We start from the raw sequence: 24,335 nt of genomic DNA, 5'->3' as shown, positions 1-24,335 counted from the left end.
CGTGTGGCCAAAGCAAACATCGAACAAGGCATACATAATATGATGGTTATGTTTCCATCAGTGGAAGGATCTACACCAGGACCTGCACTCCCAGGGAGCGGGAAGAGCTGTCCTTTTACAAAAATCCCACTCTCTTGCCCAGAACTGTGAGCAGCTTCTTGCTAGGGGCTGGTGCCACAGGGGGAAACTGAGAGCTCTTTGTGTTGAATGAAACCCTCAGTTCCCTCTGGACAGGTCCTTAAAGATTAGGAGCAGCAGAATGGCCTTGCTTGTTTCAGGGCCTGCACCAAGTGACAGAATGGCAGTAGAATCACAGAATCAGGGAATCACTAAGGTTGGAAAAGCCTTCTAAGATCCTTGAGCACAACCATTCCCCCAGCACTGCCAAGGCCGCCACTAAACCACGTCCACAAAGAGCCCCATGGCCATTCTAGGTTGCCCACCACCCACTGGACAGGGAAATTTTTTTCTCTTCTCATATTCCAATTACCTTATGAACACTCAGCAGGATTCATGGTTTTGCAAAATTCAGAAGGATGCTTTTGGTCATTAAGGTTATGAAATTTGAAGTTCAGAAGGACATGTGTCATCCTCACAGTTGTGATGTGAGATCTCATGGAGCACAAAAATGTGTACTCCCGAGGAGTTTTAAGATTTCCATCTTGCTCTTTTTCCCCAGCCACTTTCACATAGGCTCTTTAGTTCTGAGCATTTACCTTCTACCTAAGCAAAGTCCCTTCCCTTCAAAAAGAAAATCAATTCAATTCCAAAGCGTCAGCCTTCCCCTTCGACCCAAAAATCACAAATGGGCTCGGCATCGTTCCTTCTTCTGTCTCCAAAAATGCTCAGGGTTTGGTTTCCCAGTACTTCTGTGCAGCCAAGTGAGCTGTTAGCACCTGGAGTGGCACAGCTGAGTCCCAGCCACTGTCCCAACACACGGGGAAATGTCCCCAGCCCTGATGATCAGGATAACCAGGAGGAAAAGCAGAGCCAAGGGGATGCCCGATGACTCTGTAAGAGTGCCCAGAACACGCCACACTGAGTCTCTTCCTCAGGGCAGGCAAATCTCCTCCTCCAGGGATGCCACAGGCACTCGGGCTCCCCAGCTCCATCCCAGCAGAGAGAACACCCAGAAGCCAGACAGGATGTAGCCACCTCCTCTGTGTTTTGTCCTTCTGCAAATTGACTTGCTCTGTGCCCTCTGCTCTGCTTAATTGATCCTCTGCCCATCTCCAGCAAACGAATTGTTCCCCTGTCTCATTCATAATGTGCTCCAAATAAAGTGTGTTTCTGCCTGAGCGAATGCCCTTCGGGGGTACTTTAAATTGTCACAGTGCATAAGGCTTTCCCTGAAATCTGCATTTTTACAGTGCTCACTCTCCACAATGGCCCCTGGAGCCACACTTAATCTATTTCAAGGCATGTGGTGACTTCCCAAAACAACCTGGCTAGGAAAGCAAAGCTTGCTTTAAACCAGGCTCTTTCCATCCTCCCTTTTCCCCCAAACCAGCTGGGTTTTCCTTTTCCATCCTAAAAATAAAGAAGCAAACCAAACTCCAAAGAGTGCCTGTTGATCCAGCTCTGAGAACTCACCAAAGCAAAACACTGTCCAGTTGAAACTGGGCAAGGGCTCAAATCCTTGTGGGTATGAGGACCAGCAGTGATTCAACCCAGGCTCAAGGAGCATTGCTGAGGTTCTCAGGGAGGTTGAAGCCACCCAGAGCAAGTAGCCAGTGTGTCCAGGAGATATGATCCTTGTAACATACTGCAGACCCAATGGTGCTACAGAAATACTGCTGGAGGAGCAGCCAGCCCTGCTGATGAACGGGCAGGAGCTCAGATTCAAGTTTCTTTGCAGCCTCCTCGTGGATTTCCAGGACACAGACCCAAAACGAAGCATCTCCCAGGAGACAGAGCTCCCATGTTTTTATTGGATGGTTTAAGGGAGCAAGAAACGTCTCTGCAGGGGGAAGCATGGATCCACATGCTCCAGTTTTGTCTTTAAATCTGCATATTACGGAGGAGGAAAAAAACCCAAACCAAACAACCCAGCCCAAGGTTTAGAGCCCCTTCCCAGGAGCCCCAAAATGGGCAGCAAGGCACAAAAAGGCAGCAGTGTAAAGGTCTTCCCCTTCGATTGCTGCTGGCAGGTTCTCACCATGTGGTCTCGCCTTGCTGAGTAATCCCAGCTATTGACAGGGCACAGGGCCAAGGTGCAGATGGATTTTCTTCCCCCTCAAGAGCTCCCTTCCCCTTGTGTGGCCAGGCCACCATCAGCCTGGGCTGGGATTTTTTGATACCGAAGGCATTTCAAACTCAAGCCAAGGGGGTTTCTGGCACGAAGCATCCTCTGAGGAGGCAGCAAAAAGCTCAGAGGTGCAAACTGTTCTTGGGCAAGCTCGAACAAGACATTTCCTCCTCTGGAGAGCCAAACCCACCAGAAATGGCTGCAACAGCTGGGGCTGGAACCCAGCACCACTACAGAGCACTGTGCAAGGTAGATGCGACACTTGGTCCACCTGTGGAGCTTGGAAATCTTCCTAGATGCATTTGAGAGTTTAGCAACCACTTGAGGGTTGAGCAGCCACAGCTGGCCAGGAAAAAGGGAATTAAGGACTGGGAAGGATGGCGAAATTTAAAGCAGAGATGGGACACCATGACACCAAACAGCCCTGGAACACTCCTCTGCTCAGTGGAAAGGCATCTGGGAGACATCAGCAATGTAGTAACAATCTGTTAGCCAGGGCAGGAGTCCTCACAGCTGCAGAGCAACAGCCCCCGTCATGAGAAGGGGCAGGGATATGTCAGCAGAAGGTAAGGAACACAAAATATAAACCTCTCCAAACCCATCAAGGAAACTGGAGTAAGTGTCAGTGTAAAATAATTAAATGGGAGCTAAAAACATTTCTTTTAAAGCCTTCCAGTGCCTAAAAAGGCTCCAAGAGAGCTGGAGAGGGACTTTGCATAAGGGCCTGGAGTTACAGGACAAGGGGGAATGGCCTCCCACTGCCAGAGGGCAGGGATGGATGGGATATTGGGAAGAAATCCTCCCTGTGAGGGTGGGCAGGCCCTGGCACAGGGTGCCCAGAGCAGCCCTGGCAGTGTCCAAGGCCAGGCTGGATGGGGCCTTGGAGCAAGCTGGGACAGTGGAAGGTGTCCCTGCCCATGGTAGGGGGAGCAGGATGAGCCTTTAAGGCTTCAGCCTAAACCATTCAGCGAGTCAGAGATTTCACATTAGACTTGAGACTATTTTTTGAGGCACACGCATTTATCAAACAACACAGACAGTTTTGGCCCATTGATATCGAACTCTCCTAGGTCCAGAAAATAACAGGAATGGCAATATCTGATGATGATGATGATGATGATAACATCACCAACAGCTTTGCCACTATTCCAAAGTACCTGCTAGCCATGTGCTGGTCCTTCACCCCAGGATGATGGTTGATGTGCTTCATCATTCTTTAGATCTTGCCAGCCAGGCTTGGAAAGTCTTTGGACTTAACAAAAAGATACACAAATGTATTTTTTGGGGCAGATGACTGCTATCTAAAGTCCATTGTACTTGAAAACCACGGGCACAGAAGGTTGTCTAGATGGCTGGCCACTCAACTCTGCAGTGGGAGTTCCAATGGTGATGTTTTGAAGTGCCTCCCTTCTAAAAGGCTTTATGATTTGTCCGAATTGGTTTTTCAAAATGACTTAAAGCAAGGTGAAACGTGTCTCGGCTGTTCTTCAGGAACACACTGGTTAACTGCACACCTGCTGTCCCAGGTGTGCCCAGCCAGGCTGCAGCACCTGTCCATGGCTCTCCTCTGGCCCAGAGCAGGAGCTCATCACCGGCACTGAGGAGCAGCCAGCCAGCAGGACACGGGCTGGGAGTGAACAAACACCACCTCCCCACGGGCTCCCTCATCTCTGTTTGAAGCAGGAGCCACCACAGCGCGTTCTGCTCTCCTGCCCCCATCTCTAATGGCTGGCGCACGGCCGTGCTGTGGGCAAACACCAGGCTGAGCTTCCAGAGAAACACTGACCTTGCTCTCTGCTGTCCTGCAGCCCAGGGAGACACTGTGGCCTCCGTGATGCCAGCTGAGGACTGGGGCTTGCAGCCAGTGGGAGATGTCAGCTCTCCCAGCTGGCTCAGGACAGGAGCCCCTTCCTGTGTCTCACAGCCCCCTGTCCTGGCTGGCGTTTGGGAACACAGCAGGCAGGAAGGGAAAGGGAAAAGAGGCAAACAATCAATGCCCTCTGCTCTCCTCCTCCTGCCCCCCCAAACCCTGCTGCAAGGAGCTCCACAGCTCTTCCTGCCCTTTCCCACGTGGAGCTGAGCCTACAGCTGCACAAACATCCCCAAAGCCAAGCACACCACGGGATTCTCGGAGCTGCCCTGTGCAGGGCCAGGACTTCAGTGATCCTCCCAGCTCAGGATATTCTATGATTCTGTCCAAACTCTTCCCTCACACCTTCCTTGGCCTCATCCAGCTCTTGGGGACTGATCTGCCCCATGGGACCATGCTCCCTCCAGATGTGCAAACAGAGCACAAATGCACAGCTGCCCAACTCCCCTTGCTCACCACCAGGCTCAGGGCAGGCTGCACACCCCAGGGTGATGAACAGAGGCATCTCCCTTGCTGCAGAAGGAAGTTTTTCTTCAGCCAGGCTCCCTGGTGTGTCAGCAATCAACGCCACGAGGCCCAGGGGAAGCCAGGCAGCAGCTGCCGTGAGGATGGGCATAAATTATGGATGTGCCGGCCGACTCTGGGAGCAGAGCAGCTCCCTGCACAGAAATGATGGCTCATGCTCCACAGGCCTCACAGACACAGTGCTGACCAAATCCACGCTGTGCTCACTAAAACACAGCCAGCAGGGCTGCAGGGAGGCTTCGTGGGGCTGTGCAGAGGCATGGCAAGGAAGAGGAGAAACCCATCGGGGCAGGCTGTGCTCAGCATCTGGAAGCCACCAAGCTGCAGCCCCAGGGATGCTCTGGTGCCATCCCTCCATCCCCCTCAGCACAGGTGGGGCTGCCCAGAGCCAACTCCTCTGAAGGAACAGGGAGGAGAAAGCCGAGTAGGGCACAGAAACCATAAAAGATCAAACGCTCCCAGCGTATCTCCAACAAAAATTCAGAAACGTCGCAAAACTGCCTTGTTTTGCTAAGAAAAAGCAGGTGCCAGGTAGGGGTGGGAATGTTGGACAATTCAGCATTCAGAGCAAGGAAACCTGTGTTTTTTCTAGTTTCCAGGTTGAAAACCAGTGCAGGGGAAAAGAATCAGCTCGTTTGTCTTAAAAGATGCTTTCTATTGCATACTAGAAACTACATACAGACACTTTATAAATACACATACTTTGTATTTCAATGTATCTACATGCAACTTTATATACGTATATATTATATGTAATATATAAATCTTGTTGTGTTTTTTTAAATACACTTACCCTTCTCGGTCAGATTTCTCAATCCCTTTCAAACATCCGTGGTAGGAGCTAACAGGTGGACTGTGAGCATCCCAAAGGCTCCAGGTGCTCCTCAGCATCCCTTCCAATCCAACCCATTCCACCTCAGGTCACCAGTGGCAAGGCCTGAGCTCCAGTGCTGCAGCTAGCAAACCCTGACCTGCTCCACATTGGGAAGAGACACAACCAGCAAGGCAAACATCAGAGAGGAGCTCCAAAATCATTTATTGAAACAACACCAAGAGGAGTTCACATGAATCCAAAGCTGGGCGAGCAGGAGGAGGGATGAGCTTCGTCAGGTTTCTTAAAGGGTCACCGTGTTTCTGATCTTTAAACAACCTTTTCATCCCATTCCACAGGATGCTGCTTTGGGATGGTAAGAGGTTGGTTTTTCCTTCCACTGGAGTGGCATAAGAATAAATCAGTCAACTCATATTATATACACACATACAGGTTGTGGGGTTTTATTTCTGTGGGAAAACATCATTCTCTCAGTACTTACAATTAAGTAGCATTATACTTACTTTCTTTATCTTATTGAAATTTTTGGTTTTTAACTGAAAACTTTGAGACTTGAAGTCTGAGCGTACCTGAGGCCAGCACCCAGAGGAAATCAGTGTAGCAGCCAATCTCAGCACGTCTCGTACAGTACAGCAAAGCCCAGGGTGTTTGCCACAGGAGCTCTAACCTGGATCCCAAACACTGGGAACACCTGGGACACGGGGAAAGCTGGGATGGGGAAGGACCAGAGCAGCACAAGAACACCACACAGGGCTCATTTTCCTTATAAAACATCTGTACAACATGGCCACAGCCACAGGTACCTGGCAGGGGTGGCAGAAAATTTAACACCAGAGCTGAAAACCTTTCTGTGTCTTTCCTTAGGACAGGTTTTCATGCGGCTGGTATCCATGCTGGATCATGCATGTAAATACAAAGCTTAGGTGAAGCTTTGGCTGCACTCATGGGGTGACCTGCAACCACAGCTCAGCCTGCTCCAGCGCCCTGGGAAGTGTGTCCTCCAGCCCTGCTGCTGTCCCTCCCCACACCAGGGACACCAGCACAGGGAGCAGGGTGGTGGGAGGCTGAGAAAAAACCCCCAGGTGAGCCAAAGCAACCAACATCAATGGCACCCAGCAGCAGGGAAGGTTTGTTTTGTTTTCTGCAGCTTGAAGGCAGCTCCTGCCCCAGGGAAAAGTCCTGCTTTGTCCATTCCTGTCTCTCCTAGAGATAGAAGTCCCCCCTGGAGGGGTGAGGGCGATCTGGCAGCACTTCTGCCCGGGGCTGAGGCCGGCAGGGCAGTGCCAGGCTTCCCCCCAGCCCTGGATGGTCTTGGGGCAGTCCCATGGGAGAGCTGGGCAAACCAGGGCTGCTGCAGGGCTAGGAGAGAGAGAGAGAGCAGCGGTGAGGCGCTTTGCAGGCGGTTATGAGCACTGCCTGCACAGAGCCCCAGCACAGAAAACACTGAGCCCCAGAGGGAGCAAGGCCCTTACCCTGTGCCTGCCCTCCTGGCTCCGCGCAGAGCCACGTGTCCCACAGGAATTCAGTGTCTCCAGAGGGCTGCTGATGCTCCCCAAGTGCCCTGCAGCTGAGCTGGGGGAAGAGTGCTGGGGCACGGAAAGAACAGAGTTCAGCTGCTTTTCAGGAACGAGCTGGCAGAAAGGGAGAAACAGCCTGGGGTATGGAGCTGTCTCTTCCCAGGAGCCAGCAGCATCCAGGCTGCACAATGCATCCAGGCTAAACTGCTGTGGGGGCAGGCCAGGCCCGGGGCCCAGGCAGCCCTGGGGCTGGGAGATCCCGTCCCTGCCGAGGCCAGGAGTGCCAGGCTGAGCTGGAGCCCGCAGCAGAGGGCAGGAACAGGCCTGCCATGGGCCGGGGTGTGGAGAAGAGCTGGGGCAGGGGCCACATGCCCCGTTCATCAGCAAGTGATGGTGCCTGGGCTGGCTGGGTGGTGCCACGTGCTCCTGGCACTGGCTGGGCAGGGAGAAGGACTGCTGGGCATCCTCTTGGAGGGGCTGCACCACTGAGATGTCTCCCTGCAGCTGCTGGGCCCTGGGCGGCTCCTGCGGGCAGGGAGCTCCCAGGGCTGAGCTGGGGGTCCTGTGCCATGTGGCGCCCTGCACTGGCTGGAAGGAGGGGAGCACAGTCTCCTGCCCAGCTGGTGCCCACCGGGAGCCACTGGACAGCTCTTGCTGCTCAGCCAGCGCTGGGAGCAGCCCTGGCACAGCACTGAGGGGCTGCTCCCACAGCAGCGTGGGGGGCTGGCCCAGGGCAGTGCTGGGCTGCCCTGCAGGCTGTGCCAGGGGGCACCCCGAGTCCTTGTCCTCCGTGTGGCACGGAGCAGAGCCTCCCTGCGGGCTGGGGGGCGTGGCTGGCAGGGGACAGACCCGCTGCCCTCCCTCATGCCCATCCACTGGAGGCCTGGGGACACAGGAGACAATCTGGTCGCTGGCCAGGCTGTTATTCAGGGATGGGGACTGGTCTGGGTCCGTATTGACCATCACCATTTTCTCATCCGGCAGCAGGAGCTCCAGGTCCTCAGCATTCAAGGCCAGGCCCTCCAAAGCACTGAAGAGCTCGTTGGAACAGCTCTGGTCACTCTTAACTGAGAGCAAGTCCATGGTGGCCAAGAGAGGGTCCTCCTGCTGCAAATCCAGCAGCTTCTCTTGGAGGCTGTTGCCCCTTGAAGAAGCTGGAGCTGTGCCCATACTCCAGGCATCCCCTCCTGCACCTGGCAAGGACACAGCCTTGAGCTGGAAAGTGCTGCTGAAGGAAGGGTTGGGAATGGGAGCTGGCTGGGAGGTGTACACCGCCTCGTCCTGCTGCATCACAGCACCCAGCAGGGACCTGGGGTCAATGCCATTCTTCTGGGAGTGCCCTACGTGGCTGCAGGAGGGCTTCTCGGACTTGCTGAGTTTCCCTTTGCTCTGGAAAAGGTCAGGGAAGCCTGGGAGAGGATGAGTACTTTGGTACAGAAGCGCCTCTCCTGTAGCAAAGGTGAAGGGAAGATGCATGGACCGCTTCCGAAGGTGCTCTCCTCCTTCTTCATCCCTGCGGGGCAGGAAGAGGACACTGCGGCTGACACGTGCACAAACCCACCCCACGAGTGCTTCTGCAACGGGCAGCTGTGATCCCTGCAAGCCAAAGCCCCTTTGCTCCAGCCCCTATGCATTCACACACACATGTAGGGAGATACAGTATGGGTAAATGAAGGTGGTATAGAATGTAATCTTATCCCCTAAAGGGTTGCAGCTGAACCAATCACTAAAGATTAGGAGCAGGCCTGATGTTAACAGGCCACACCTGTAGCCAATAAGAAGAGTGTTATAAAAGAGTGGATTGGTGGGAACTGGAGTCAGCTGGCTGCTGTGAGGACAAGGAAGAGTCAGTGCTAGAGGAGCTGCCTACAAAAAACATCAAGGGGGTACAAAACTCTAGCAATATGGAACCCTTGCAATGCAATGATAATAGGACTCTTGCAATATATATGACAACACACACACACAGAAAAACCAAACATCTGCAGCATAACTGAGCATCACCCCAGTTGAGGGGTGGCCTTGCAGACGGGGATGCGGCTGAGCAGCACCAAGCACAGAATCCCACAGCTGCAGCAACAAAGGCGAGGACAAATGCAACATGCTGCCCTGCCCAGGACACCCCAGAGCCCTGGAGAAAGGCAGGCTGTGCCCGCGGCAGCCCAGCACGTACACGAGGGGTCTCTGTGTGACCACGATGGACTCGGGTTTGCCGTTCCTGTAGACGAGCCGGGCGTTGGCCTGCACCCACTTCCAGCGCTTGTCCTTGGTCAGCAGCCGGAACACCGTCAGCCCGCTCTCGCCCGTCTGCATCACTGCCAGAGGAAGGAAGCACCAGCGCTGCCACCCAGCACGCTGCCCTTCCCAGCTGGAAACAGCAGCAGCGTGGCTGGCAGGCACAGGGGACAGCTGAACACCCCTCGCTGCGCTCCACACCGAGCTCCCTGCAGCAACAGGGGCAGCACAGCAGAGCATCCTGTGGGGAAAGAGCCCCTGGGCTTGACAGAGCAGCCAGCAGAGCTGCCCCAGTCCCAGCCCACTCATCAGCACAAGGGACCAGGGAGGGGACTCTTACTCCTGACGTGGTTCTCAGCACAGTACAGCATGTCAGCAGCATGGACAAACTGGTACCCCGTGCCACACATCCGCAGCTCCGCCTCGGTGTAGCCCAGGACGATCTTCCCCCTGTGAGACACAGAGAGCACACCCAGCTCACGGGCAAGGCTGGGGGGGATGTCAGGAATGGAGCACTGAAAGCTCTGCTGCTTACTTGGCATCACACGCCAAGGGGGTGAAGTCCAGCTTGTGCTTGGTCCTGAAGATCATGTTCTTGGTTCGGATCTGCAGGAGGGACGGCGGCTGCAGGGGCGTGGAGATTGCGAACAGAGCGAGCTGCGGGGGCAGGACAGAGCCATCTTCAGACCTTTCGTTCTGCCCATGAAGGAATTTCAGCCTGCCTTGAAGGTTCAAAGCCTGGGAAGAGAACAAAAGCTCAGTGTCATGCAGAAAAGTGAGAAGAAAGAGAGCTACATGGAAAGGAAGATATCTGTCTGGCGGGTTGGTGTGAACAGAATCATCAAATCACAGCATGGTTTGGGTTTGGAGTGACCTTAAGGATCATCTCGTTCCAATCCCCCTGCCATGGGCCAGGACACCTTCCACTATCCTAGGTTTCTCCAAGCCCCATCCAACCTGGCCTCGGACACTTCCAGGGATGGGGCAGCCACAGCCTCCCTGGCACCCTGTGCTCTCCAGTGCAGAGAGAAGGAGGGATGACCACCACCTACTTGATCTTAAGACACGCTTTTAGCAGAAAAACCAAACCACAGGGGAGAAAAGCACTCGATTGCTCAAGATTCAGCATTTCTGGGAGGAGAGGAACAAAACTCACAGGGAGAGGTTGTAGGTACAGGCCAAACCTATGAAAAACAGGGAAAGTCTCTTGCTGAGACAAGAGACTTGTCCCACAAACCTGAAACCCTCTAACTTTATAGATTCCTACACTGCACATGGCAGAAAGGAGCACGGGATCTTTCCAGGGGGTGGTTTCAGTGCTGGTGTGACCCTCTGTGGTGAGCCTGCCCCTCTCCTGCTGCAGAGGGTCTGTACTCACCAGGAAGCCCGAGGAATTATCCAGGAGGCAGCGAAAGCGGCACACAAAGCTCCTCTCCAGGAAGGAGGAGTTGTCTGGGGGCAGCTGATCCGGCTTGTAGAGGACAGCAGAGGAGCTAAGACTCCTCCCTACTGTGGAAGAGAAGGATTGAGAGAATCAAGCAAGGATTCACCCCAGCGAGGGCTGGAGGTGCCCAGCACTGGGCACTGCAGCAGTTTGCAGAGCACAGCAACAGAAACTGGGGGGAAAAGCCACAACACTGGAACGAAACTGTGGCCTGAGCCACACGGGGGCAAGTGGTGACAGCGAGCTGGGGTCCCAGCATCCCTGGGGAGCCCTGCTGCCACGCAGGATGGCAGCCTGCCCTTACCTGCTGCAGAGGGCTCACCCTCAGGAGCGCGCGGTGCGTCCAGGGCCCAGCGGAGGTTGCGCCTGAACTCCGGCTGGTCCTCGGTGTGGATCAGCTCGAAGACGCTCTGGTGCATGACATCTGTCTGGAGGGGACACGCCATCTGTGAGCTCTGCAGCCTGCCCCCAGGGCCAGCTTTCATTGTCCCACCTGGGATCAGCCCATCGTGGCCCCAGGTGGTTTTATCTTGCCCAGTTTCCCTGGTGCTCAAATGGGTCCCTGGCTAAGTGAGGTTGGAAACTTTCCCCCAGAACTGATGTTGGTGGGAACAGACAGCACGTCTGGCTTTAAGGACTCCTTGCCCATGTTGGGCCTGACTTCCTCCCCTGAGAAGCCTAAAGAGCCAATACAGCTTCCCTCTGACATCCCCATAAGTCAAAATCCTAGTGCTGACTTAAGAAATTAGATGAAAACATGGATTTGGGAACAAACAGCAGCAAGGCCACCCCATCCCTGCACTACTCCCAAGAGAACAATGCCCTGGGACTGGCTCCCTGTGCCCAGGGGCCATCTACCCCAGGTGTTGGGGACAGCCAGCTGTGTGTGGGTGACACAAAACCACAGCAGCTGAAGCACTGCAGGTAAGTCCCACTTCCCTGTAAATATGATCCAGTGTCCTCCAGGTCACCTGGGTGCCCAAAGTGCTGGAGCCCTGCGGGATTTACCAGGATTTGAGTGGGTGTCCCAGGCAAACGGGGCAAGGAGCCCCAGACATCTCCCCATGGCCATGAGCCCCATGAAGGCCCATCAGCATGGCTGCTGGAAAGCATCCATGGGCTGATGAAGTCCCTTGTCACCTACCAGTGCCCACATCTGGCAATACGAGGTCCAAATTCCCAAGGAAAAGCCCCAAACAACTCCCTGAGAGCCTGTGATCCCTGCAGAGCCTCCTCCCTGCAGGGAACTCGGGGCTATTCACCACCACCAAGGAAAAACTGGCTCTCCACAGCAAGTCCGAGTGCCACCAACCTGGTGAAATCCCAGATAGTCCTGGATCGTGTGCGAGGAGTAAAATATCAGCCCTTCTGATGTCACCACCAGCACAAAGCCATTGAGTGCCTGTAGGAGAGAGGAGATCAGCAGGTGCAGGCCACAACCACTTCACTTCTACAGCAGGACACTGGGCACCCAAAGCCTGGCTAGCAGGCAGCTGAGCCACCACAGATGGCCCCTCTGAGCTCATGCAGCTCTTCCACAGAGCTGCCTGGGAATATCCTAATCCAGACTGATGGAAAACTGTGCTTCCATCCTGGGAGCATTGACTCAGACAAGCTTTGGGCATTTATCCTCATCCTGTGCAGGGAGCAGATAAAAGCCTCTGAACTTCTTGCAGGATGAAAGTGGACACCATCAGGAACAGCCGTGCGTGGCCATCCCAGGTTCCAGAGGAGTGGCCTGGAGAAGGACCACGGAATGCCTGGACTGTCTGTGGGCAGGGAGCAAGGCCAAGGAAGATGTTGTCTCTGCTGCCCATTCCCTCCTCAAGGTGGCCAATGCTGAAAGGGCCTCAACCAGCGCAAATGGAAAAGCCAAAAGCTAAAGCATAAGGGTTTGGATTTGAAATTGCAGCAAAAAAAAAAAAAAAAATCTTGACTTCTGGAAAGCCAGTTTCTTCCAAAGCAGCAGGGAATTCAGGCTGAGTCTGGTGCCTGAACTTGGGGGAAAACTACAAAATCCCTGGGTGACCTTTTCCTCTCTGCCAAGACATCGCAGAATCATTTAGGTTGGAGAATCCCTCTAAGATCACTTCTTCTGGAACACTACCTGGTTCATGCAGACCCCACACCCCCTAGGCTGAATGCTGTGCTCTGTTTTCACAAAATAAATACTCAAAGTTGTTGTGACTGTGTGGATTTGAAGCCCCAGGCCCTCCCCACAGGGAAGAGCACATGCAGCCATCAATCTGAAGTTTCCATTGCATTTTTAATGTTGCACACTTAGACATTTCACAGTTCACTGGCTCTTCCATCCGCTCCTCAAGCTCCAGGATTGCAAAGCCAATATTCAAGGGAGCACCAGGCTTCCTGGCAGGAACAGGCTGAGCTGATCAGAGCCTCTGTCTCACTCAAGAGGGGCTCATTGCTACCGGTTTCATCAACTGGGGAAGTGATTTGGGTGTTTTCCCTGAGCTGAAAACCACACAGCAGGACAGGACACATGAGAAGGGACCAGGCTGCTGGATGACAGTGTCCTCTCTGGAAGGCAGGGCTCCTGCACTTCGGGCCCTGTGGCTTTTCAGAGCCAACACCATCCTGTACCACTGACCTGGCAGGGAAGCCACTGTAGCCAGCCCTGGCCTGCTTCCCCCACTTCATAATGTACAGACATCAGCATTAATTAGGGCCTGGCATGGAGTCCCAGCCAAGTCCAGCTATTGTTGCTGCCAACTCCTGTTTCATTGCCCAGGTCAGAGTTCCTCCCCCCTCTCCTTCCCTTTATTCCAGGCACAAACGCTCTCTCTATTTACTGGGGTTGGTCTCAGTGTGTGGGAATCTGCTGCAGAGGTTAATTAGTGCTGCCAAATGCACTTTAACCCTTTGAGCAGCTTCAGAGGAACAAAGGGGAAGAATCAGAGTGGACCAAGAAACAAAGGAAGTTTGGCCATCAGAGGTGACAGGGCAGGTGGAAATATGTTTGTAAGTATGGAGGAATGTTTCCTTGGGGGGGTACAGAGACAGATTCTGAGCTCCTGGCACATCCAGGGCATAGGTAGACCCTGAGAGAGCTTCACCAGCTTTTCAGATGCAGTTTGGTACCTCTAGAAGGATGGCACCCAACTGTGGGAGGAGCTGATGAGCAGGACATCAGCCCCCAGCCAGCCCTGCTGAGCAGTTTTGTTATATCCTGAGGGAAAACCCTCAGGCTTCTGGTTATTATTAACCAGCCTGGCTTTAGCACTTCTCCCACCAGACACAGAGATCCTCAGCTCTCAGGCAGGACAGTAATTACACTTTGTGCTGAGTGAGTGCTTGGACAGGAGGAGCTGGGGCTGCCCAGCACGCTCAGCCCGTGCTGGAGGACAGCCAGGGGGGCAGGGACAGTGCCACAGCCTGTGCCCAGGTGCCAGGCACAGGATGGCAGACCTGTGTCCTTGCAGGACCTCGTGCTGCCAGAGCATGAGCTCTTTCCATTTTCTGGGCACAGTCTGGTGACCTCCTGGCACCTCTGAACAAACCACAGCAGCTGCAGCACCACCAGCCTTGTCGCCAGCATCACCAAAGAAGTCCACTAGGGAAAAGCAGAGCTCCTGGGATACACCCACCTGCCCTGTGTTTAAGGGATGAGCACGCGGCCCATGAGCACCTGTCTGTGTCACACATCACCTCCTGAAAATCAGGGGAGACTCCCACGATGTTTTCTTCCCTGTTTTCACCAGTGTTTGGAGAAAAGCCTCGAGTCAGGATCAGTGTGCCCACATTGAAAACTGCACTCAAGCACCTGGCTCAGTTTGGTTCTCACATTGTACCTTTGGCACACTTAGACACGAGGGTGGAGAAGCAGAAAATACAAATCACCATGCTCAGAAATGCAGCAAGATGCTCCTTACATATGGGCTATTTTAAAATGGCAACTTTTTCCAGGAATAATGGGAAAAGCAGGGAAGAAGCAACAGTTTCTGCCCTAGGGACCTTTGGAGGTCTTAAACTTCTGCCCAGTGAGAAGCACAGTGAGGCGCACCACATGAAATCACAAATCACCTGCCATGAGTGAAAGAACAGCCTGGCTCTGGAGCACAACTCAAAGCAGCTGGAAGAGGGACAAGAGGAAGATCCCATGAAGGCATTTGTGAGGAGCACTAACCTGCAGGAGCAGCTCACCCTCTGGAACTGCTGCTGAGCCCAGGGCTGGCCCAGTGCCACAGGCTCCATCCCTCTGGGCTTCCTCGGCACCAGGATTCTTCAGAGCAACTGCAGCAAGGAAAGGGAAGGAAGGGACATCAGTGCTGCAGGACAGTGCAGGGGAAGGCACCACGCAGTCACAGCCCTCTGCCTCACCTCTCACAAAGAGTTGATTTTAACAGGATGCTTCCCCACCCCTCAACTGTTCAGTCTGGGGGTTTTTTTCCCCCCCACTCCTTTTGTCCCCCTTTTAACATCCTGTAAGTAAAAAGCCGTTATAGCCAGGGATCCTTAAAGCAGGTAGGCATCAGAATAATAGAATTATGGAATCATTAAAGTTGGGGAATGATCACAGAGCCCAACCATTCCCCAGCACTGCCCAGACCAGCACCAAAACACGTCCCCAAGTGTGACATCCACAGGTCTTCTGAACACTTTCCAGAACAGCGCATCCACCACTGCCCTGGGCAGCCTGGTTTAATGCCTGACTTCTTCTGTGAGGAAAACTTTCCCAATACCCAAACTAAATCTGCCCTGGCACAGCTTGAGGCCATTTCCTCTTGTCCTGTTCCTTGGTCCCTAGAAGCAGAGCCCAGCCCTCACCTGCCAGGGAGTTGTGGAGAACAAGAAGGTCCCTTCTGAGCCTCCTTCTCTCCAGGCTGACCCCCTTTCCCAGCTCCCTCAGCTGTTCCTCATCAGATTTGTGCTCCAGTCCCTTCCCCAGCTCTGTTCCATTCACTGGACATGCTCCAGCCCCTCAATGTCTTTCCTTCTGTGAGGGGCTGAAATTGAACACAGGATTCAAGATGTGGCCTCAGCAATGCTCAGCACAGGGGACAGTCACTGCCCTGGCCTTGTGGCCACAGCATGGCCTTCCTGACCACCTGGGCACATGCTGGCAACAGCAGCAGAATCCGCCCTGCACAGGAGGCGCTGCAGCAAATCCCAGGATCAGGAATGTGCCATTTTGAAGGACACAGCTGAGTCAATGTCTCGTTACAGTTCAGCAAGCCAGTGGGTTTACTCAACCAAATTAAGGCAAGCCACAGCTCACAGTGGGAGAAAAACAACACAGAAAACACACGGATGCAGACACAGACACCCGAGATCCAACAGTGCTCCATGCACAATCCACACGCATGAGGGAATCTGTCACTCACTGAACTGAAGGATGTGCCCCAAAATTTTGTTCTGTACTCCCCAAGAGAACGGCTCCTGGGGATATTTCGGTGTGGATAAAAATGGAAGGGTTAGATGACAATAAGCCTGTGCAGAGGAGCTCACGGGGAGCCTCTTGCCAGCACCACGAGGACACAGGACAGCATTTGGCTGCTGGTAAACCTGCTGCTCCCACCGGGATCCGGCAGGAAAGATGTGAAACACCAGCTGCAGCACCATTGTGGACTGCCAGCTCACAGAGGGAGCAGGAGCTCTCTTGGATCTGCCTTTGCCAGCTCCTGGACAGCAGGAGGGCTGCCAAGCTCAGAGGTGATGGGAGCAACAAGTGGACTCTGGAAGCAATAGCACAGCAAGTCAGGAGGCAACAGCCATCAGCACATAACCAAAGCCAGGCTCTGTGACAGGCTCTGCTCTCCCTGGGCTTTGCTAAAGCAGCCACTGAAACTCAGCTCCTCCACCTGCACAGAGCTGATCCTGAAGGACCTCAGATGCTGCAAAAGGCAGATGTTCCAGAGTCAGGCTCTGGGGACAAAGTTCTTCCAGCAGGCACAGGACCATCCCAAAGATCGTCTTTGCTCTGTAACCAAAGGCAAAGCATAGCCCAGTTCTAATGCTTACAGAAAAACACCTGACACAGCAGCAACCCCGCTGCTTCTGGGAGCTCTGGAGAACTCCCCAAGCTCAGCCTGCCCAGACTATTTCAGGAGCTGGCCAGGGATGGGCTGACACCAGGACTGAGGTTACAATAGTGTTTGTACAGCTGTGGGTCAGGCCTGAGCCAGCTGGGGTGGACACACACACAGGCTGCTGTGGCCTCACCCGGGGTCCCCTGTCCAGATTGGAGCCCTCAGAAAACCTCAGGGAGGGACAGGCCATCGGGATGAGAGAGGCCACAAGACCCAGGCAGGGCCCTGTGTTGTGCAAGGAGCAGGTTTGTGCCAGCAGCCTTCCAGCAACTCGCTTTTGTGATCGCTGGGAGCGAGATGCGGGAGCTATGAATTATTAAAGGTCTCCAGTCCTCCTCCGTGAGCTCCCAGCCTGCTGCGCCGGAGGTGAGAGATAAAAATAAACCTGGCTGACAGGAGAGCAGCTAAAGGTGCTGCCCTCTGCTCAGGGCTCTGGTTTAATGGCTCGATATCGCCCCTGCAAACAGAAATCTTGCCCTCAACCACTGCCTAAAACCAGGCTTTGCTATCTGGGCTGTGGGGCCAGAGGAGACACACCGACAGCAGAGGACAGCCTGCTGTCCTCCGTGGGGATGTCTGCCACCAAACGGGATCCAACCACCGGGCTGTGAGGGATAAACCAGAATTCCAGTGGGGGCTCCCCCGTGAACTTCACCAAACAGCGCCTTTCCCGCCTGAGCCAGCCAAGGATCCCCAAAGAGGACGGGCTCCTGGCTGCGGGCACAGCAGGCTGGCATCCTGCCCGGTGTCCCCCGGCTTTCTGTGTCCATAAATAGCCCCGTGCAGCCCCTGGGGTCAGCGATTCAGCAGAACTGTCACAGCACATCAGGCTGACGGAGCAGAAGGAGCCGGGGAACCGCCACATCCTCTCTGCTGCGTGCATCCCGCCTGGAGCTGGCACCGGGAAAGGCGGGATTCACCCCAGGCACGGCGCTCTCCTTCACCCAGGGCAGCAAGGCCAGGTGCAGCCTTTGCCCTTGCTGCACAACTGGGCACAGGCACTTGCAGGGAAAAAAGAGAATAAAAAGGGGAGAAGTGGCTTTCCCTCCCTCTGGCCACCAATGTCACCTTTGTGTGGTATTCACATTCTTTGGAAAAATCCCTTTGCCCAGGATTTCTCTCCTAGGAAGCTGAGAAGACTCAGAGAAAAAAAAAATTATTTGATTTTCTTCTGTTTTGTTCATGTGGAATGTGTTTAGAGATTGTTTACTACAAGTGATTGTTTCATTAGATTCTGATGTGAATTGTTTACATTCATTAGCTAATTAGTGCCAACCTGTGTCAGGACTCTGGAAAGAGTCAGGAGTTTTCATCATTATCATTATTATTTCAAGATTATCAGTAATCATTTTAGCATTTAGTAAGTGTCCTTGCTGTATTCTTCAGTATAGTATAGCATTCTTTAATATAACATAGAATGATAAAATAATAAATTAGCTTTCTGAGAACACAAGAGACAGATTCATCATTCCTGCCTTCATCGGAACACCCCGCAAATACGACACCTCTGTTGCTGGAGGTGACAAAGGTGAGAAGCTGGCCACCTGAAAGCAGCGAGGCTTGCACAACTTTCATGCTTTTTCCTCCAAGAAACAGCTCCTGCCAGGCCCTGCAGGCTATTTGGCCACAGAGGAAGAAAACCTCTCCCATCTCTGAGGAAGAAGCTCCCTGCCCACACCTGCCTCCCCACCTGCCCCGTGGTCATCCTCACACACGGTGCTCACCAGGAGAGCAGGAGGGGCCACCAGGGCTGGGTTTCCCCCCCTCCACCTCCATCTGGGAATCTGTTTCATGTGGTGCTGCAGGGACACCTCGCTGCCTACAGAGTTTGCCAGTGAACTCCTGAACCTGCCAGGGCTTTGTAGACCTGGGAAATCACTGCAGCACCAAGCTGGAATTAACATTTTTGAGAGGTTATCTCTCCCAGGCCCCTTCCCTCCACAGAGCAAAAGCTCCTGGCGGGAGCAGGGCTTCCATCAGCCATTGACTGCAAAGGGGAAAAATGAAACAACTCGATCCCAAACCTGCTCCAGGTGTTGATGAAGGAGAAGGAAACCAAACTGCTTCCTGACTCCTCAAGAGCTGCAGGAGAGGGCTGGGCCATCTGCATGGCCACTGTCAGTCTGAGCAGACAGACAGCGGGCACAGAGGGAGACAGAGAAGGATTTTGCTAGTGGTGCTGCCTACAAACCTTCTGCCAAACACCCCAGCATGCACAAGCCACTCTGGGGGAAGGATTGATTGATTTCTTAACAAAACTGCCTTTTATCCACCTCTCTCTTTCCGTCATTTGTGCCAATCCCCTGAAGAACTGGTCTTACCTCACAGTAAAGTCTCTACTCCCATGAGTGCATCTCCAGATCTCCCTTTCCCATCCACTTCTCCAGCTTCTCCTTGCTCATGGGCAGAGGGACCTGCAGCTCTGTTGCTCACATCAAATAACCCCTCAACATTGCTTTTTCCTACGTTTTATTGTTAGTAAGAGAGAAAATATTGGAAATTTAGAAAGCATAATGTAAATGGTGAGGGAAGTGGGCACAGGTTTGCTGACACCAGAGCCATCTTTTCCCTGCCTTGCTGAACCATCAGCTGGGTTCTCATCGGTGCTGTTCAAATCCCATTTTCCAGCCACTGGCAAATAGTTCCTGACTTTCCATTTGTTAATTCATAATGGATACCAGGGTTTTACTTAACTTCGGACCTGCCACAGTTCCCTGTTGGCAAAAACTTCATTAAACAGATGCATTATTTATCCCTGCCTGAATGGTGTGGATGCCCTGCTTTCCAAGAACACTCGTGGTTAATAATGGATGGCCTCTTAAAAGATCTCACTGCACTTTTAGCAGCAAGGAGGCCTTGGCTACACGTAGCTTTTGGTTGTGTCACTTGGGTCTCAAAGGGAGAGAAGCATGTGCAGGAGTTTAAACAAGGACAAAGATGACAAGGACCCGCCAGATTTTCCTTCTTCCTGCAGCATCACCAACTGTTTGAACCCTCCCTCCCCCAGTGCTCCTCCCTCAAGAGCTTTAGTCTTCCTCACAGAAAGGTTTGGCTTGGAAGGGACTTCAAACACCACCTGGTTCCACTCCCCTGCTGTGGACAGGGATCCCTTCCACCAGACCAGGAAGGATCATCCCAGCCCGAAGCCTCAGCCTGGAGTTTCTTCCCAGTCCTGCTCCCCTGCCAGCCTTGGCAGGAGCCCTGAGACAGCCCAGCAGGGCAGGCAGCCCCCAGGAGCCCCAACAGCTTCCCTGAGAGCCAGGGGAAAACACCTGGCAAGGAAAGCACACAGCAGGAAAAATGCCTACCTAAGGAAGTCGCAAGAACTCTCCACCTTCAATTGCTCCTCTGAGGTCAGCTCATTACCCAGGCAATTAAGAGAGCACAGTGATCACAGGACCAGGCTTTGTTTTTCCTAGACCAGCCCTCAGGCTTCGCTGCTACAGCTCTCTGCTGTGTTTGACAAACAGCTCAGGAGGAGGGAAGGCTCACGAGTGAAGGGATGAGCAGCGTTTGTCCCACACACCCCATCTCAAGCCCTCATCCCTAGGCAGAGCTTTCAGGGGCACACTCATATAGCCTATAATAATTGTATAATTAAAAGCACTTTTCCAGCCTGACCTGACTGCAGCTCAGGCACTTTTTGGGCCACCACAGCTCCAGCAATAACAATCTGGGTTCATATCACAGTTCCAAGGGTGAGGCTGAGCCCGGAGGCTGCGCATTGATCCTACAGCAGCCACCAACGATTGTAAGAGGACTCTGGGAAAATCCCTAAGCCCCCAACATCCCCAAGAGTGTTATCTTTTAAAGAGATGGGAGAAAAAAACTGCTTAAGTTTTGGATACATGACCTTAAGCTTCCATATGGAAGAGACCCGTGCAGAGCTCAAACCCACACAGAGCCCAGAACAACTCCCTGACCCACAATCACAGACTGTGCAGCCAACAATTCAAAAGTTTGTGAGGTGTTTCCCCCTCTCCTCTCCTCCCAGCCAGTGATGCACCTGAGCTGCCCAGAGAGCCAGGCAGGATGCTGCACATAGGCAGAGGTGCATCTGCATCCCCGAGGATTCCCACTTCAAGGCAGGGCTAGCCCATTGCTATGGGGTTCAAACATGCAGCTCCTGGCACCACGGACTGACCTCTTCCTACAGCTCATAAACCCTGGGCTTGATTCAGGGCATCCAGAGAAATCCCACAGGTGAACCACTGAACATCAGGCACAGGGCTGTGACAGGCATAGGGTGCCCTGGGGACACCCAGGGACAAGTGAGTGCCCAGCAGGGGCTACACTCGCACACCAGAAGGGCCGGTCTTGCTATAGGATGGGAAGCACAGCTGGGATGACTTTCCCAGCACTCTGCAGGAACAAACTGCCAGAGACACTTCTCTGAAGTGAGCCCTTGACCACTGTGACATCTGCCAGTTGGCCTCCCACCAGGAGCTCAGGTGGCCCAAGATACACAGATGGCCCCTGACAGACCCATGACAAGGTGCCTTTGAGGCATCTTCTTTTTTTTTGGTAAGAAATCCTCTCGCAGAGCCAGACAGCAAACCTTCCCCTTGGAGCATCTTTGCTTCTCTCCCCCTTTCCAGAGGGTGAAGGAGGTGGAAGAGACAGGGACCCCTGCTCCCTTCCCAGCAGTGTTTGCTGGGGCCTTGCTCCAGGAGGCGGAACAGGGAGGGATTAGAGGGGAGCAGCCCGGCCAGGCACCAGCGGGATAAGCTGCTGGCACACAGCTGGTGTGACATGCTGTGCATGCCCTGGAGCAGCGGCACGGCCACCCTGCAGCTCAGCCCCACCTCCACCAAACCCCACGAGCTGAAAGAGCCTCCAGCAGAGAAGGGAGGAAGGTCAAGGTAGTGAATGAGAATTAAAACTACTTGTGGGCCAAGGTGGGTAAGAAACAAGGCATTTGGGAGGACTGCTGTAGGGGAAGAAACCTGGATGGGAAAAGAGGACAGACAAGCCTTTAAATCAGCTGGCACTGATGTTTGGATAGGAGCCTCAGCTTGGAAGCAACCTCAGCTCCTTTTGGCCCTTCTGGTCCAGGTGCTGGGTTCTGGTCAGGGCTGCTTCTCCAGCAGGATGGATGTCAGACGGGCTGGATATCCTGCTCCCTGGCAGGACACCTCTCCCACCGTCTCCATCCCTCCCGTGATCCCGCTCCCCTCCTAAGCTCACCTCACCCATGGCAAGGAAGCACTTGTGTGAACCTGGGATTGCAAATCCCAGGCAATGGGGGAAGGGAGAGGTGCCTGGCAGTCTCACAGAGGACAGCGGTGCTGCCCCATCACAAAGGGAGCATCTTCCACCTGGCATGGATCAGGAGGAGACCTTGGCTGAGATCCCGCCTCCCCCAGAGCTACCGACCACAGCTGGCACTGAGCTGCTCCCTGCTTTGTTCAGCTGGAGAGATCTCAGTGGGGAAAATGGAGTGGAATCAGCCCACAAACACACAGAGGATGCTCTTGTCTGCTGCTCTCCCAAAGCCCTGCAGAAAGCCGGCACCAGGCTGGCAGCAGAGCCACCAACACAGCCCGAGGGATGTTTTGGGGTCTGTCTGGGTAAATGACCCTGCTCAGCAAAGGCAGCGCTTGATGATCCTAAACCACTCCAGAGATTAAACAACACTGAGCAGCCTTAAATCCTCCAATTCCTGTCACTGAACTGCAGGCCTTGAGTGGGGCCCCCAGGCAGGCAGGGAGGCAGCAGGGACAGCTCCCTTCGGGCTATAGAAAGAATAAAAATCCTCATGTCCTCAGGAAAAACACATCCTTATAAAAATCAAAGGCCTTTAAGCCCACACAAACTTCCCCACATATCAGCTATGCATAAATTGAGATGGCAAAGTAACATTATGTGCTGTTAATTATTAAACCGATTAATAATTAATAAATCAATGATTATTTATTTATTCTGGCCAGGCATGGGCTGGCATACACCTGCTGGGTGAATTGCTGTCAGCGATCATGGGCAACACCTGAGACCTGCTCCAGCTGTTTCTCGTCACAATCAATCCATGGCAGCACACCCCAGGTTTTGTCCTTGCTTTCCTGAAATCTTCTCTTAGGGATCACTAAAGCAGGGTGGATAGATAAATAAAGTCAGTTAAAATCAATTATTTTGTTGATAAGCTTGCCCAGAGTTCCATTTAAGGATTTTTTTTTTAAATTGGTATTAAGCATCACAAAGGAAAGGCTGAAACTCTCCTCCTTCCTGCCTGCCGCACCTGCCTCAAAGCCATCCCACAGCCTCGGACAAACTGGAAATCGGTGTCATGGAATTAAACCAGGTGGAACGACAAGGGCAGGGGGAAAAAGGACCCAAAGCAAATGAGACAATCTCAGAACAGTAAATTTCCTGATGAGCTGGTGTGGCAAGGCAAACAACTCTCCCAGGCCATTCCTTTCCCCAGCCCACCCACTTGCCAGTCCTTTAAAAGGGTTAAAAGGGAGTGGAAAGACAGAGGGGGAAAAGTCACTTCCACGGGGAAACTCCCCAGCACAAGGCTCTGCCTCAAGCCTCCTGCAAAAACCAGAATTTTACCTCAGGAGAACCCACAAATAATCAACTTCACCCCTCCAGATCCCTCTGATCCCACGTCAGGGTCGAACACAGCTCCAGCCCGGCAGCTGGAGACGGCACAGCAATGAAATGCGGGCTAGAAATGGGGGAAAAGCAATTCCAGGGGAAAGAAACCAAAATTCTGAGGGGTAAAAAGATGAAATTCTAGGGCAGGTAAAGAACAAAATACTCGGGGGGAGGGGAAAACAAAATTCCAGGGGCGCATGGCAGGAAAGACAGGAACAACACAATATCCGAGGGGGTAAAACGCACCAGAATTTCAAGTGGAAAAAATAAATTAGGGTGGGAGGGAGCCCCAAAATCCAAGAGGGCGGGGAGGGGAGAAACCAAACTCAAAATTCGAGGGGGAAAAAACGCAACCCAGAATTGCAGGGGAAGAGGGAAATCCCACAAAATTCGAGGCGGAAGGAGGGGATCAATTTCAATGGGAAACAAGAAAAAATCCAAACAAAAAAAATAGATGCTGTTAGAGACACAAACATTCGAGGGTGGAAAACCCACACAATTCAAGCGAGGGAAACCCGTCAAAATTCGAGGAGGGGAAAAAAACAAATCCCAGAAAATTCGAGGCGGGACCGACACGAAACTCCTGAAAGGGCGGAGGAAACCCTAAAATTCTACGGGCAAAAAAAAGCACAATTCTGAGAGGGAAAGAAAACAAGTTTTTGGTGAGGGAAACCCCATTAAACTCTAGGGAAAAAAAAAACCAAACCCCACACCACTAGACATTCTAAGTGAAAAATACTCTGCGGAGGAAAACAAGCCCACGAAGAATTTTGGAGAGAGGCGGGGGAAGGAATTGCCGAGGGGCGCAAGAACATGCCGGGAGGGGTGACACAGCTGCAGGGGGAGGCAGAGCGAGGCAGGAGGGACAGCACACAGCTCCGGGCGGGAATTGCGGGACAGCACACAGCTCCGGGCGGGAATTGCGGGACAGCACACAGCTCCGGGCGGGAATTGCGGCAGGGCAAGCGGGGAAGGCGCCCATCCCTTACCGCCCAAGAAGCTCCTGGCGCGCAGGAAGCC

General features: G+C 53.3%; 1 protein-coding gene across 1 annotated transcript; it reads right to left on the bottom strand.

Annotated features, from left to right (window-relative positions):
- Nucleotides 1-5,655: 5,655 nt before the first annotated feature.
- On the bottom strand, nt 5,656-17,601 carry LOC102037344 (aryl hydrocarbon receptor-like). Its single transcript, XM_031064400.1, has 10 exons — nt 17,256-17,601; nt 14,816-14,922; nt 11,984-12,073; nt 10,976-11,099; nt 10,606-10,736; nt 9,763-9,965; nt 9,568-9,677; nt 9,166-9,307; nt 6,948-8,505; nt 5,656-6,834 (listed from the first exon to the last, which is right to left on the bottom strand). The coding sequence occupies exons 1-10, from the start codon at nt 17,599-17,601 to the stop codon at nt 6,679-6,681; spliced, it is 2,967 nt and encodes a 988-aa protein (XP_030920260.1). The 3' UTR covers nt 5,656-6,678.
- Nucleotides 17,602-24,335: the final 6,734 nt, after the last annotated feature.

The sequence above is a fragment of the Geospiza fortis genome, unplaced genomic scaffold, assembly GCF_000277835.1.
Source record: "Geospiza fortis unplaced genomic scaffold, GeoFor_1.0 scaffold46, whole genome shotgun sequence".
Taxonomy (NCBI): domain Eukaryota; kingdom Metazoa; phylum Chordata; class Aves; order Passeriformes; family Thraupidae; genus Geospiza; species Geospiza fortis.
The sequence above is the reverse complement of the archived record's forward strand: the minus strand, read 5'-3'. Positions and strand labels throughout refer to the sequence as shown.